A 16,327-nucleotide genomic window follows, 5' to 3' on the forward strand; every position below is an offset into this window, starting at 1 on the left:
ACCTTCCTTGATCCCACGACCTTTAAACTCAGAAGTGCCTCCCATAGGACAAAATACATTGACCCTACATGCAACATCTGTCGGTTGACTTGTACAGCGGTGAGCCACACCCACAGAGACAGAGTTTACTCACCCAGGAAGTCCTTCTCCATGCTTCCCCGTCAAGCCTGCTGATCTTAATACCACCTCTGCTCTCATTTCTTTCCCCATAGGTTGAGATTTGCCTGCTGTGACCCTTCAAATGAAGGACTCACACAGAAGCTCATCCTGAGTGTTTGGATTTGGCTCTCATGGCTCAGCATCTCTCGAGTTTGTACACTCTGTTTTATATACCAGCAATGCGCTCCCTTTTACTGACAAGCTGTTAAAATATCACACTTCATCAATTTTCCTGTTGATGAGCTATTTCCAAGTCTGAGATATTAAGAATAAGATTATTTTCACACAGGCCGTCTTGTGACTTTACGCCTTCCTTTCCCTCCGGCCAATATCCAGCCGTGGACTTTCTAAGTCACGATGTAGGCGTCTGTTTAACCCTGTAAAATGCCATCAGAGCTTTCCCCAAGAGTGGTCCCGCTATTTGATAGCCCCCCACATGTGGGACACCACCAACTGCTGTCACCCATCTGTTCCTCTTAGAGAAACAACAAATGCCCCCCCCCCTCAGAATGAAGACGTGCATAGAGGGTAACTCAAGCTAGGCACAGATCAGCCAAACCAAGATGACCCAGTGTCCATCAAACAGTGTCTGTCGAGCTGCTCAGAAGGCTCCACTTTGTTCTGTTTGTTTATGGTGCCTGATCTTGACTGACAGCCTGGCTGGACTAGTGGAGCACAGCTGTGTGTTTGTTGGGGGAGGCTTCCAGCACCAATCGGCTGATGGAAAGGTGAGCAGGCTGGTTGCCCTCAGTGTGGGGCGGTGCCTTCCAAAGGATGACTTCCATGAGAGGCATCTGGAGAGGAAGCAGCCAGCAGGTGCCCGGCAGATGCTCCTTCCTGAGCCGGCATGTCTGCCTGTGCTGCAGCCACCCTGTGCTGACGTCCTTGGCCTCCGAGCATGGAATCCAAGACTCGCCAGAGATTGTCCAGGCTTAATGTGGCTCTTGATCGGGAGCGAGGAACACCTGGCACCTATCCTCTACCTCCAGATGGCCACTGTTGGACCGTGCGACCCTACTGTATGTGACAATCTAATAAATCCCCTTTTATGCAAATATTCTCCTGTCCTTGTTGTTCCGATTCATGTCCCCGGGACTTTATGTGGTCCTCTCTGCTGGAGCAGCCCAGCTACTTCTTGATATGAGGACTGAGTTGACCTGTCTCTGAGAACGCATCTCTCATGACGCCCTGGACCTAAGGCTTTCCCTAGAATGGAAGACTTCCTGAATACTGGAAGATGTCATTATATTTACGTCTCCCACACTGGATAGTGAGGCCCCCCCCCCCCATAGGATGGATTTGGTTATTCATCTTTGTAGTAGCTTGTCCTGATGAGCATGTAAACACTGGAGTTTGCTGAGTGAATGCATGCATTCTTTAAAAATGTATTTTATGTTTGTGTCCTGCAGGCATGGACGTCTGCGCACCATGTACATGCAATACACATAGGAGTCACAATAGGGGGGCCAGATCCCCCCGGAACTAGAGTTACAGATGGTTATAGGCCGCCCGATGGGTGCTGGGAACTTAGCCTGGACCCTCTGGATTGCAGCCAGTGCTCATCGCTGGGCCACCTCTCCAGCCCCAACCCACGCATTCTGACTTCTGACCTCCAGGCTTGGGAGAGATGCCTTGTGAACTTCAAGTTGGTGGGGAAAATAGGGAGGGAGCCATAGCTTTGAAAGACATGCAGAAAAGACCGCTTCAGATAATTTTATCACACAAGTGGGAAGAGAGTGGGTGCGTGACACAGTTTACCAGCAGATAGCGCGCATATGGGAGCTGTCGGCTTCCGAGTTGTCTGAGTCAAAGTCAAGGAATAGCTGAGTTCTGAACACAGACTGTCCACTAGAGAACCCAGCCCAAGCCTCTCCAGTTAGACACAGACAACATGGGTTTCCCTATTTCAGACTTTCTTGGATTCGGGAAGATGGGCACCTATGCGGCGCGGTCTCTTGGAGACCAAACTTGCTTCTGTTTTGTATATAGCTCGTATGCACAAGCCCAGGATAATGGTGCACACGAATCTTCGGATGCTGCTGCTGTAGCGGTGACACTAGTGCTTCTGTGGGTGCTCCCAGGCTGCAGACTTCACAGTAGAGATGTCTGTACCAAACAGAGGTAACCTGGGGCTCAGGGACCCAGAGGCCTGCTCTTACCGCTGCTCTCTGCTTCAGTTCCCGGCTTCTACCATTCCCTTCGTTGGCCTTTTGATCTTCTTCACCCTGACTGTGGTGTTGCTGGGGGAGGGGTAGACTAGTGTCTCTCCCCTCCCCTCCTGTCCCCTCCTGTCCCCTCCCCTCCTCTTCCTGTCTTTCCTATCTATCTATCTATCTATCTATCTATCTATCTATCTATCTATCAGCTCTATCTTCCCCTCCCTCCCTCTCTCCCTCCCTCCCTTTCTCTTTCCATCAAAATACCACTGTTCTGGTCTATTCCGCAAAAGCTCACTACTTACCAAGACAATCACATGACTTAAGCTGAGCTGATAATAACTGAGCCTGAGACATCTCGGGTCTCTTTGTTCTGAAAGCCAGCGGAGTCCCCCTCTGTGAAAGTGCTGCCAGCATCCTCACAGCTGACAGGCTGCATAAAAGCTTTCAGGGGGGCCTCCTAATTCCTAGTTTGCCCCTCACAGCCGCACTGATGAGAGAGACCATTGGAGCAGAGTTGGGACAGAGTGGCTAAGCCAGCAACCCAGGGCGTTGTGATGCAGCAAAGCTCTGAGCCATGGGCCTTCTGGTACTTGACCCCAGTGCTCCCCTCAGGAACCAAGGAGATTTTTTTTTAAAAGCCTAACTTGTCCTGAAGGTACCTGGCTGGTTTACTGGGAAGTCTGAGGAACGTAATCTTGACAGAATAGCTAAATCTTGCTTCCCAGAAAGTTCATTTTCCCTGGGGAGAACAGATGTCAAGTTAATGGCACTTAGCGGAGGAGTCCTCAGCTCGCACTTGGGGACTCAGGCCAAGCCTCACATTGCACATGTACAGAGAGTAAGAAACCAGATGTCTCGCCTGCGTGATGGCTGCGCTTGGTATGGCTAGTCCCTGGTCCCTGGTCAGCACTTTCTGCAGGAAACAGAATTATTCCTTCTGTGGCTCCCAGAGATCAAGCGAGCCCTTGTAAAAGCAGAGGGTGGTTGTATACATTTTGCACTGAAACTGGTGAAGAGAGCAGGTAGGCAGCCTGGTTTTGCTGGTGGGCTTCCGGCTTCCGGTGTGTCATGAGGGACTGTGAGCAGCAGTGTTTCCAGAAGTTCCCCCTAAGAGACAGTCTGGCCCTGAGGGTTGATTGTTCAAGGAGAAAACACACTTCTGCTTCTCCAGGAGGCAAAGCAGCTGCAGGGCCTAGTTCCAACACCCAACATCCAGGCACTTGTTTCCTCCTCTTCTTTCTCTGTGTGTGTGTGTGTGTGTGTGTACACACGTGAGCATGTGTATAGGTGTTTTGCATCCTTAAAAGTGCATAAAGGAATAGAGCAAGGCCAAGTAGGTAAAGCCACTTACTTTGCAAGCAACCTGAGTTTGCCCCCATCGCTAATATTGAATAAACAAACAAAAAGCCAGGCAGGGTTTCAAGTGCCTGTGATCCCATCACTGGGAAGCAAAGACAAATGGCTCCTAGGGGGCTTGTGGGTCAACCAACCCAGACATCATCAAGCTTCTCACTGAGGAGAGAAGAGGAGCCAAGGACGAAGGTGAAAGAGAAAGATGCCAAGAGTTGACGGCCCACTTTGACACTGTGTACACACAGTAAGGCTTCAGTCTTGTTTGGAGCAGGAGATCTCAGTGGCAGGAAAGAGAGTTAGTTTTAGAGTCAGTTCTTAGCCAGGGGAGAACTGAAGGCTAGGACAGAGGAGCAGCAGTGGTTGGGGGTGGAAGGGACACAGAGAAGGGCGCGGTGGGAGAGTGCCACCGAAGCGCGGGAGCCATGTGCAGCCGGAACTAGTCGGTGGCCGCAGTGCCGCATGCCTGGTGTTGTATGCAGGAGGAAGCTTCAAGAACCTGAAGATATTAGATGCTCTTTTAGGGTTCCCCTACTTTACCCCTAGAGTTAGCGTGTCTTCCAGTGGGCACAGCGCGTCAGTGCTCCTGTGTCCCCTTGTTGATTTTCTCAGGGGACAGGACATTCCATGCCTGCTTCTGATAAGCCCTTCATGCTTTACCCTGTCCTGTAATGGCACCTGCTCTTTCGAGGTGTGAAATATGAGGATCCTTGTGTGTAAACAGCCTGTCACTAAAAAAAAACGTACAGCCAAACAGGAAATCAAGAATAAAGAAAATAAATACAACAAAGTACAAAAGCCAACTGGAGGAAAGGAAAGTCAACCCTGCACACGCAGCTCAACCACCCAAGACACAGGTCTGTGTGAACAGAAATAGAGTCCCTGGTGTGCCTTTTATTTTTATTTTTATTTATTTTTATTTATTTATTTATTATTATTATTATTATTTTTTTTTTTTTTTTTGGTTTTTCGAGACAGGGTTTCTCTGCGTAGCCTTGGCCATCCTGGACTCACTTTGTAGACCAGACTGGCCTCGAACTCACAGCGATCCACCTGCCTCTGCCTCCCGAGTGCTAGGATTAAAGGCGTGTGCCACCTCGCCCGGCAAAAGATTTATTTATTTTATTTATTGTATATTAGTGCTTTATCTGCAGAAGAGGGTATCAAATTACATTATAGAAGGTTGTGAGCCACCATGTGGTTGCTGGGAATTGAACTCAGGACCTCTGGAAGAGCAGGTGGCGCTCTTAACCACTGAGCCATCTCTCCAGCCCTGGTGTGCCTTTTAGGGAAGTAAGTTTTCAGTGGATGGAGGTTTGTGTGGCACTGTGTGTGTGTGTGTGTGTGTGTGTGTGTGTGTGTGTGTGTTTTAAATAGTTTTTCTCTTTTGGGATTTTGTTTGCTTGCTTTGTTCTTATATTCAATTCCAGCTATTTAAAATGGGAACAGCATATTAAGAAAAGCATTCACCATCCTGGTGAATGTGGGGACCCGGGCCAAATATGTGGGGACCCAGGCCAAGTTCTGCCATGTCAGAAATCCTGTGCTTAGCCTGTATGCTGTGACCTTCGAGTTGCTGACCTTTACCTCACCACAAGGTCTTGTGTTCTAGGCCATCCTTGGACTATTTACCTTTGAAAGAAGTAGAGAAGTCTCAACTTGGAACCACCCAGAGGATCTAGGAAGTTCTTACAAGGAACTACTCAGAGAACTAGGAAGTTCTACAGGGAGCGATTTAGGCTATTGCATTCTTGCCCGGGGGCTAGGGTGAGTGAGATAAGAACAGATCCTATTGACCTTGCCCTATATATGTTCCTGCTCATCAGCAATAAAGTGAATCTTGATCAGAAATGTCCTGACTTGATTCGTCATTTCTCGCGTCTCTGTATCCTACTTTCAATCCCCACTCCCTCTTTCAGGTGAACCCTGATTCGATTTTTCCGGCGGGCTGGGACCCGACAGGTGAAGCCTTGAAGTGGCGGCGTGAGCCCTCTTACCTTTGTAGGAAACACTTTGCAGGTACTTGTCGATTTGGGAGGGGGAGAATGAGTTTAAGATCTTCAAGAAGTCCAGGCAGGCCTTGCCGTAGTCACTCTCGTATGTGGTCGGCTTCTGTGTGCGTTCCTGGTTCTGTATGTAGCTATGCAGCACGGATGGCACTGCAGTGACACAGGGGCGACACACAGGCTGTCAGTAAGCCGAGAATGTCCGACCTTGAGTGAACACACCCCTCACAGCCTTGACAGAGCCTAACTCAGCATCCTAACCAGACGGACGCTGCCTAGTACCAACCACCAGGGGCCCTGCCAAGCTGCTGGGGCTGGCGATGCCGGAAGTGGAAGGGATGGGAGACGTGGCCCGAAGGCTGAGTGTGGTCACCATTTTCAGAAAAACAGCCCCTCACACGTTCTGCCCTTACATACTGCGTGTCATGTTTACCATTTGCTTAATAATAAATGGACTTTGTAAACATTTCGTTTTCCTTCGGGACATCTCTGTGCACCCTCAGAGGGGCACCTGAAGAGGTCCCTTTCCAGTAGCCCAGAAAGCCTTCGGATGAGCGTGTTAGCAGAAGGGTGATATGTACAGCAACATGGGCGGTCCATTCAGACTAGCAGAAGTCACAGGGGCAGGCAACTCAGATAGAGTGAGGGCAAAGCCTGGGGCAGGATGGCTGACACATCTAATCTCTATCGCCTTAGGGCATCTCCTGACTCCAACCACTGCCCCACCCGTCTGGGTCTGGCCACCTTGTGGGATTCACTGTGTCCTCGCCCTGAGGTTGGGAGCTGCAGCAGTGGACATTCTGCATGGCCATTGTCAAACCTGGCTGCCAGGGCCTTCTGCTTGGGTGACATCAAGTCATAGCAGCAACTGCTGTTTCTTAAAAACAACAACAATAACAACAAAACAAGATGGAGAAGCGGGCTCGGAGTCTTCAATCAGGAGCCAGGCAAGGTGGGCCAGAGGAGCCAAGAGGTAGGAAATGCCCAATCGCAGCACGTGTTCTGAAATTGGTTCTGCACAGTAGATGCCAGAGCAGACCGAAAGTCCTAGGTACAGGGACTGGAGAGGTTGCTTAGTGGTTAGAACACTGGCTGCTCTTCTGGAGGACCCAGGTTCAATTCCCAGCACCCACCTGGACCTCACAACCACCTGCAACTCCAGTCCCAGGGGATCCGATGCCCTTTCCTGGCCTCCTCAGGTACATATGTGATGCAGACACACATGGAGGTAAAACACCCATACACATTTTTTTTAAAGGGGGGGTCTTAGTGTTATGATTCTGCGTCAGTCCGCCTACCTGTGATATTTACCTGCCATGGGGTGTGACCCTGCCGAGGGCCACAGAAAAGGATAACCCTCCACGTGGCCCGCTCTTACCCCTCTCTCTACCCTCTTTCTCTCTAGCTTCTCTCTTTCCTTCCTTTCTCTCTCTCTACCCCTACCCCCTTACCCCCCCCCCCATACTCACTTAATAAACCTCATATAATATAATATCTGTTGCCTGGCATCTTATTATCTTATCTTATTTTCTTTTTATTAACCATAACACTTAGTCTCCCTACTTCCCTCATCCCTGGCACTTTAGTCTCTTTGTTATGGATATTAGAGTCAGACCCCCCGCCTCCCGTCTCCTCCTTGTCAGTTCACAATAAAACTGTTTTCAAAAGTCAGTGCCATAGCTGGCTCCGGAGTGTCCAGCCGAGAGCCATGGTGGGTCACTGTACAGTTATAAGTCCCACAAGTTCGCTTACCTAAACCCTGGGAAGCCACAGGCAGGCTTGAGTAGCATCCGTACTTGAAACTAAAGTCTTGCAGCTCCGGAATCTTAGCTGGAATTTGGTAATGCTGTCGAAATTCAGTGTCCAGACGCCGGGGAAGGCTGGCTTTCCAGTCTAGGGTTCTAGGCAAAGTTTTCATGGTCTTCTTCACTGGGGTGAGAAAGGAAGGCCCTGGTTACCCCTGGGGAGCTGTTTCTGAGCGGCCTGCCACTGCGTCTTGTTTGCCAGGAGCTTGTAATGCACACCGCTAAAACTGACTCCTGCTGCATTTACAGGTGTAGTCAGTGTACTCTAAGGGTGGCCCACGAGGAGGCTACTTCCCGCTCAGACATGGGAGTACATGCCCACCAGCTGAATAGTTTCTGATGGGCCAGATGTTCATGTCTGTGAGGAGAGTCCACAGGAGCTGCTGGGCACAGGAGCCAGTGGTGACCCTGCCAGGGTCATCTCTGGGAAGCAAACCACAGCAGGGAGAGAATTTGGCCATGGCCAAGGCTGCCATATGAAACAGAATTCTCAATTAAATTGGAATGCCAAGCAGACAGCAGATCCTTTTTTTTTTTTTTTAGCATGACTATGTATAAGCATTCGTTGTTGGCAACAGACCACAGCTCACATTTAGCTGGGCTGCCCGCTGTTTTTATTTGCTTAACTTGGCAGGCCTGGAGGAGATGGTAGATGTCATCTCACCACTGGGAAAGAGCCAGTCCAAGCTTGCCCCTTCCTGACAGGCGGCTGAGGGGCAACGGTTGTCCTTAGTGAATGGTAACATTATTATCTCTTCAAAACTGTTTCCACTAAAATCCTCCACAGTGTGGGCCAGGTTTTCCTCAGCCATATGTAGAGATTGTCATGTTGCTCGGCTCCTTCAGGCCTTTCTAAGATTGGAGGTTGTGGGGGAAAGGCAACCTTACCAGGTGCTCTCATTCCCTTTAAAGCCTGACACTCAAACTCCCAGAAGTTTCTTTTGCATTGGTAACTGTGACGTCGGTCACAGTCGGTCATGCTAACCTCCCCTCCACACTCCGGAAGATGCTGGCGCCCATTAAAGTGAACACAAATGCCTCGAGCATTCCATGGTACAGCCCTGGGTTCGAACCCCAGTGGGACCATCATGAAAAGATTATTCTTGGCCACATGGGAGGGCAGCCTGGTCTACGCAGTGAGTTACAGGCTAGCTAGCCTGGGTTACATGTCGAGACCCTGTCTCATAAGCAAAACTCACTGAGACTCTGCAGAAAGGCGTGATCTAAAGGTAAATGTAGGGGACCATTCAAAGTCATCAGCACCAGGAACGCATAGACTGCAGCAAGGGGCAGGGGTGGCTGCACTGTCTTCACTCGATGTTCAAGTCATCAAAGCCAAGGTCACCAAGCCTGCACATGCAAACAGCCACGGTTTAGTGTTTCAACTCATCAGTGAACACTCAGACCCACGACGACACAGTCTTGATGCCTCAGAAGCGAAAACCATTAAAGAAACAAGCACACAGTAGCATTTTGCCAGAGATTCTGTTAACACTGTTAGGATGGAAACACACGCACGCAAATATGGGCACTTGGGCACGCAGGCATGCACAGGTGCACACACACACACACACACACACACACACACACACACACACACTCATGCTCACGTGTGAGAGTCACTGAGTTGAGAGTCAGAGAGGCTTTCAAGGACAAAGCCTACTCTTAAGACTTGGATGGCAGAGCGAAAGAGAAGCTTTGTTTGTTTGGGTCTTTTGTTGTTGTTGTTGTTGTTTTGTTTGTTTGTTTGTTTTTGTGTAGCCTTGGCAGTCCTGGACTCGCTGTGTACACCAGACTGACATCGAACTCACAGCAATCCACCTGCCTCTGCCTCCCCAGTGCTCAGATTAAAGGTGTGTACCACCAAGCCTGGCCCAAAAGAAAAGCTTTGCAAGGTGTAGTAAGGGCAGGTAGCAGGAGGCAGCAGGGTCCTGGCAGGAGAAGGGTGTAGTATGGACAGGCAGCAGGAGGCAGCAGGGTCCTGGTGAATCTGTGGGATGGGCAGTTGAGTAATCTGTAGGGGCTGCTGGGGAGAGCAATGGAGAGGGGCAAGTGTCAGATGACGCAAGTCTCTCTGACAAGGTGGCTAGCTTCCAACCTGAGGGCAACAGGAGTCCCCAAAGGGTTTTAAAGCCAAGCTGACATCAATCAACCCCCCTTTGACACACCGAGGAAGAGAGCTGGATAGAGTGAGACACAGGCAGCCTGCACCAACACAGGGTTGTGAGGAAGGCAAGGATGGCGCAGAGTAAGCCATAAGAACTGCAGGGGGAAAGGGATGGTGGGAGTGGGTGACGACCGTTAGACTCAGATCATCAGAGTCTATTCCTGGAAGCGCACTTGAGAGTCCAGAGTCCATGCAAAAGCAAAGGAATTTTATGGAGCCGATGCGTCGGGGTCCATCAAGCTCACAAGAGTTGGGGACCCCGTCCTGCAAAAGCTGAGGGTTTAAATACCCTTTACAGACGCAGAACTCAGCAGCAGTGGTTAGTTATTAACTGTTGGGCTAACAAAGGTGATCTTGGGGGGCCAGTTGATTCTGGCAGATGTTTGAGGTAAGATATGTGGATGTGGCCTTTTCTCAGAGGCCAGTAAATTCTGATCAGGGTGAGGCAGAGGCAGTAAATTCCGAGCCAGCGGGTGGAGGGCTCTTGCTCGGCTGACAATGTTAACTTGCTCTGTTTGTTTCTGCTGTCAGTTTATGAGGCTGTCATTAAGGTGGCTGAGTTCAGGCCACCTGGACTCTTACACTATCTCAGGCTAATGGATTCCGGCTAAGGTGTAGTTGTGGCAACTTTTCTTAACTTGACCTATTTGGCTACTTTCAGCAGCAAGCATATAAGTAACATGGCCGAGCTTTAGCTAACTTAAGCTAACTTGGATTCTTCAACGACACTGACTGGCCTCCAACACCATGAACCAAACTACTGTTCATGAATTACTCGCCGCGCGCTGGTCGGTCGTCGTCCTAGCTGTGACCCAGTCCCTGACAACAGGAGAGAGGGCTTATGTTGGGTCACAGTTTCAGAGATCTTGGTTTATGGTCAGCTGGCTCCATTGTGGAGCCAAGATTCTCACCCCTGATAGCCAGGAAACAGAGAGGAAGCCAAGGGTCCCGATCAGATCTGCCCTTCAAAGTCCATTCGCAAGGAGCACTTCAGTTACCTCTCAAAATAGTGCCACTTGCTAGGGACCAAGCCTTTTCAACCCATGAGCTGTGTGAATGAATATTCATAGTCAACAATGCCCAGACACCAGTATTCTGCGACAGTAGAAAACATACACATCCTCTTTTTAAGAAAGAGAATTAATATAAAAGTCACTTTGTTGCAACAAACTCAGATACAAACCATCATGCAGACGGATTGACATGGCGACTCAAATGCTTGCCCAATCCCAAGACAGGTTTTTTTGTTTTTTGTTTTTTTGTTTTTTTTTTTTGTTTTTCCTCTGCCAAGTTGAATCAAAGAAGCTGGGTCCTCAGGCCTCATAAGATGAACAATGAGATGGTGCCTTTGGAAAGGAGGGAGGCTGCCACAGCCTCTGCACAGCAGCCAGGAAGACCCCAGCCCTGCCTGCCAGTCCCACCCTTGGATTCCGAGCAGTCTTGTGCTTAGCTTTCTTCTTCCACAAATACTCTCTTCAACACACGGTCACTCGTTTAAATCAGCCTCCCGTCCTAGCTGGGCCTTTCTAAAGCCCATCTCTGGGCATGGCTCTGCCTGGCTAACTCCTTCCTCGTTGCCCACGGGACTGGGAAGATAGACAGGTCTGGTTTTCTCTTTCCTGTTCCTCTTCCCTTCTTCCTCCTCCTCTCCTCCCCTCTCCCATGGTCCTCCCCTCTCCCATGATCCTCCCCTCTCCCATGGTCCTCCCCTCTCCCATGATCCTCCCCTCTCCCATGGTCCTCCCCTCTCCCATGGTCCTCCTCTCTCCGTGTCTCCTTGCTTTGCGTTTTGAGACAGGGTCTCGTCACACGTGTCTGAGTTCTCTTGTGTTAACTTCCAGGACGTGGCTTCAGACATTCACCACCATTCGTGGCTGATGGGACTCCTTTCTGGCTTCTACCCTCTGTTGGAATAGATGTTCACAGCAACATACAGTTATCGGTTTGCTTGTTTGCTTTGCAGTGCCAGGGATCAACCCCAGGACCCCCCACTGTCTGCAAACGCTACCATTGAATGATGCTCCAGCCACCTACACTTCTTCTTCTTCTTCCTCCTTCTTTTCCTCCTCCTCCTCCTCCTTCTTCTTCTTCTTCTTCCTCTTCTTCTTCTCCTTCTTCTTTTTGGTTTTTTGAGACAGGGTTTCTCTGTGTAGCCTTGGCTGTCCTGCACTCCCTTTGTAGACCAGGCTGGCCTCAAACTCACAGCGATCCGCCTGCCTCTGCCTCCCAAGTGCTGGGATTAAAGGCGTGCGCCACCACGCCTGGCGCCACTTACACTTCTTACAGAGTCTACCTTCCAGTACTGACTGGTTTCGTTGGTAAACTTTCCTGCCCCACACCAGCTTTCCAGTTCCCGTAAAGACCACCTCCATGCCGTTTAGCCCAGGAAAAGGGGGGAACACCTACCTTGAGCCACATCCACGAAGTCCCTCTTGGTTTGGGAAACAAACTGATTTGCTATCGCCTCCCGGACTCTTTCCATGGAAGAAGAGACCATCCAAGGGAAGTGGTAGCTTTCTGTCCCCTTAGGGAGTGTCCATTGAAAGGACTCCTGTCAATGCAAGCATGGTTTTTAGTAGGAATCCAATCAGGCGGTACTCATGGAGTCAAGAACACACAGGAGTGTTTGTGTGTCTGAGTTCTTCCGCACCCTTTATAGCCAGCGAGCACACTGCAGCTGCCTGTGCAGAGAGCTTGGCAAGCAGTTACTAGCTCTAACGCGAGTGCTGACTCCGCTACTTTTCCTGGCATGACAAAACACCTGACAAAGGCCACTTTAAGGAGCGTGGGTCTATTTAGGCACATGGCTTGAGGCTTATAATTCACCTTATGGCAATATGAAGTGGCAAGGCTGGGAGTTACCTGGTCACACTGCATCCTTTTTTCTTTTTAAAGATTTATTTATTTATTATTATGTATACAGTGCTCTGCCTGCATGTACACCTGCAGGCCAGAAGAGTATGTCAGATTATATTATAGATGGTTGTGAGCCACCATGTGGTTGCTGGGAATTGAACTCAGGACCTTTAGAAGAACAGACAGTACCCTTAACCTCTGAGCCATCTCTCCAGCCCCACACTGCATCCTTAGTTGGGAAGGAGAGGCAGATAAATGCCCAAGCTCAGCTGACTTCCTCCCCGTCCCCCTTTTTTATTCGTTACAGGGACAGGGCACCACTCATAGAGTGTCACTCTCCTCAGCTAACGTCCTCTGCGAACTCCAAGACACACAGAGCAGGATGTCTGGTGCCGTTCTAAATCCCCCCAAGTTAGCGATGAAGGTTGAACTATCACAGATAACCCTGATGGGCCTTGTTGACTTTCGGCGCCAACTTCGCATGTGGAGAGCAGAGCTCTTGTGATAGCAAAACTCACAATACTTCTGGGTTCTGGTGACGTGTTTGTAAGGAGCAGAGACAGTGTCTGGTTTTCCCTTTGAGAGTCTTAGGGAAACGCCCCCTCCCTCACAGAGCCGCAGCAGCTCAACAGAGAAGGATGGGGGGGGGGGGGTTACTCTCTTCTTCTCACCGCCAAAGACAGCCTGAGACTGCGCATGCGTAATTGACACCCCATCCCTCCTCCCACCGTCCTCTCCCATGACTGTTACAGCTGACCTTCTTTGTCAACTTGACTGGATTTTTTTGGGGGGGGGGATTTGGTTTGATTTGGTTCAGTTTTTCTAGACAGGGTTTCTCTGTGTAGCCTTGGCTGTCTTGGACTCACTTTGTAGACCAGGCTGGCCTCGAACTCACAGAGCTCCGCCTGCCTCTGCCTCCGGAGTGCTGGGATGACAGGCATGCGCCACCGCACCCGGCTAACTGGATTTTTTTAAATCACCGGAGACTAATGTGTCTTCCTGTGTGTCCATGGGGGCTTTTCCATAGAGGATTAACTGAGGGGTAGGGCCTAACCTGAGTGACGCTCCACTCAGACGCAGCCCGCAGCCCGCAGCAGGCAGACACAGACTGAACCCCCTAAAGGCTAAGCCAAATAAGTCGGCTTCTCTCCTTAAGGTGTCCCTGCCCAGAGGCTCATAGCAGTGGCTTGAAGGTGACCGTGTTGTGATACCACCTGCTGGAGGGCCCCCCAGAAGCGCCACACCCACACTCTCAGCCGATGGGGGAGGGGATTGGCTATGGTGGGAGAACTCAGCGGTGTTCCCACCAGCGCCCAATGCCAGCACACTGCAACTAGTCTCACTTCCGTCTAGCAACCTCAGCTTCTCCCTTTATGCTGGGTGGTCGCCACCAACCAAAAGGAAGCCTGCTTCGCTTCTCATGCCTTACAAAGAAAACCCCGTCTCTCTCTCTCCCTTCCCCCTCTACCTAGGAAAGTGCTTTTCAGAATGACATCGGCATCCTGCATAATAGCCCTGTGCCGGTGCCTTGAGGTACCTATTGGTTCCTTTAGGATTTATCTACTGCAGAAAGCAGTCACATACATAACGTATGTGTTGAAGAGGCAGCTGGTTCTCTGCCTAGATTTTGTTGGCTGCAAACCTGTTGTGCTCTCTAGCAGGTGTCTGTCCCCGGGACATAGGGAGACAGGGCCCTCGGAATAGACTATCAGGGAATGTTTGGGCTTACCCAAACATGGTGTGTCGCTTCTCTCTGTGTAATGACAGCAGCTGTTGAGACTCAGGGATTAATAGTGTCTGCGGTCTTGAGCTAATACTCATCGGGTGAGAGTACAAAGGACAGTTTGACACACCAGCTCTTGTTTCGTGAGAGCACTCAGGAGTCTCATGGTAGCACTCCCTGAGGTTTTAATCGGGGGTGGGGGGGCAGGGCAGGGCAGGGCAGATGGCTCAGTGGTTAAGAGCACTGGCTGCTCTTCTAGAGGGCCTGGGTTCAGTTCCCAGCACCCACATGGCAGCTCAGAAACATCAGTAACTACAGTTTCCAGGGGATCTAGTGCTCTCTTCTGGCCTCCATGGGCACCAGATATACTGTGGTGCACAGACAGACAGACAGACAGACAGACAGACAAAATACATATACACATACATTTTTTTAAAAAAAGTTAAAGTCTTTTCTAATACTTCAGATAAAGAGAAATTTTACCGTAAATATGCACTTACAATAAATAAAGCAAATTATTTTTCATTGATTTTAATATTAAGATTTGTTTATTTATTTAGGCAGGTGATCTCTGAGTTTGAGGGCAGCCTGGTTTACAGAGTGAGTCAAGAGCATCCCGGGCAACACAGAGAAACCCTAGTGTTAAAATAAAGACTATTTCCTGTCTATGAGTGTTTGCCTGTATGTATATATGAACACATCTGGTGCTTCAGAGGCCAGAAAAGAGCATCTAATCTCCTGGAACTGAAGTCATGGATGGCTGGGAGCTGCCATGTAGATTCTGGGAACCGAGCCTGGGTCCTCTGCAAGAGCATCTAACGCTCTTAATGGCTGAGCCGACGGAAGCCGAGATGGGACACATCAAATGTGGCAGTGGTGTATGTTCCTCAGATCCTCAAGCCTACATCTCCAACTCATGCACCTGCTGGAGAGACCCGCGCTGTGCCTCCCCGTCTCCGCCACACAGAGTCCCTCCCATGCAGCCCAGGCGGCAGCAGCAGCAGCATCACTCAAGCGCCGGTCAGAGGTGTGAACGCTGTCTTTCCTTCTTCCCTCTTAGCCAGCAGCAGCATCCAGTCTGCCAACCTGTCCTCTACCAGATGCCTCCAAACCAGTGGCCGCCATGGAAATGAAACCCTTGGTGACAGAGCCCTTTGTGATGGGAAAGGAAACGGTCAGTGCCAAGAAAACACTGTGGGAGGATCAGTTGCCGCCACGTGGTGGGAAGGTGACTCTTTGGGCTGAGCCTTGGAGAAATATCGGGGAGGCTCCCTTTGTGTGGAAGAGGTGGACGCGATAGAGAAGCAGCAGTGACAAAAGACAGGGCGGTTTGAGGTCCCAGAAGATGACAGCAGCCTGTTTATAGCAGCGCTGTGCAACAGTAACCAAAATGCAGAGGGAGCCGCAGAGTAGATCACGGAATAAACGCACGAGAAACTGCGGCACACTGTGCAGTATAACGCAACTGTGAAAGGCACTGACACTGCTGTAACAGGGAGAGGCCAGAAAATGGTACTAACTGGAAGAAACCAGACACACACACACACACACACACACACACACACACACACACACACACACGGAACACACACGATCTCTCATATACAGAATAGGTAAAAATCCAGAGAGCTCAAAAGTGGGTGGGGGAGGGGCTGGGGCCAATGGCTCAGTGGGTAGAGCACTGGCTGCTCTCGCAGAGGACCGAGGTTCAGCGGCCAGCACCCACAGGGAGGGCTCACAGCCATCCATAACCCCAGTCCCAGGGGATCTGGTGCCCTCTTCTGATCTCCGCAGGTCACAGGCACGCACCTGGCGCACATACATGAAAAACACTCATAATAAATACATTTTAAAAAAGAAGGGTGGGGCTGGAGAGATGGCTCAGCGGTTAAGAGCACTGACTGCTCTTCCAGAGGTCCTGAGTTCAAGTCCCAGCAACCACATGGTGGCTCACAACCATCTATAATGTGATCTGATGTGCGCTATATACATAATAAATAAATAAATCTTTTTTAAAAATAAAAAAATAAAAAAGAAGGGTGGTGGGCGTAAACGTAAGGCAGTGAGTGAAGAGTGATTGCGTAATGGGGGTGGGGTTTCCC

The 16,327-nt window shown here is 50.1% G+C and overlaps 1 protein-coding gene across 4 annotated transcripts in view; it reads right to left on the reverse strand.

Moving 5' to 3' along the window:
* Positions 1–16,327, reverse strand: part of TEX26 (testis expressed 26) — a 29,632-nt gene that overhangs the window by 2,536 nt on the left and 10,769 nt on the right. For 3 of the 4 annotated variants that reach the window (XM_084761956.1, XM_084761957.1, XM_084761959.1), the window contains exons 4-6: positions 12,053–12,197; positions 7,427–7,603; positions 5,666–5,827 (exon numbers count right to left, since the gene is read on the reverse strand). In XM_084761956.1, coding sequence (XP_084618082.1) covers positions 5,666–5,827; positions 7,427–7,603; positions 12,053–12,197 — 484 coding nt within the window. Of the gene's footprint in view, positions 1–1,883; positions 2,266–5,665; positions 5,828–7,426; positions 7,604–12,052; positions 12,198–16,327 lie in introns of those variants that run through there. The other variant, XM_084761958.1, reaches the window with a different exon arrangement.

The sequence above is a fragment of the Acomys minous genome (assembly GCF_964271855.1).
Source record: "Acomys minous genome assembly, chromosome: 16".
Classification (NCBI taxonomy): Eukaryota; Metazoa; Chordata; class Mammalia; order Rodentia; family Muridae; genus Acomys; species Acomys minous.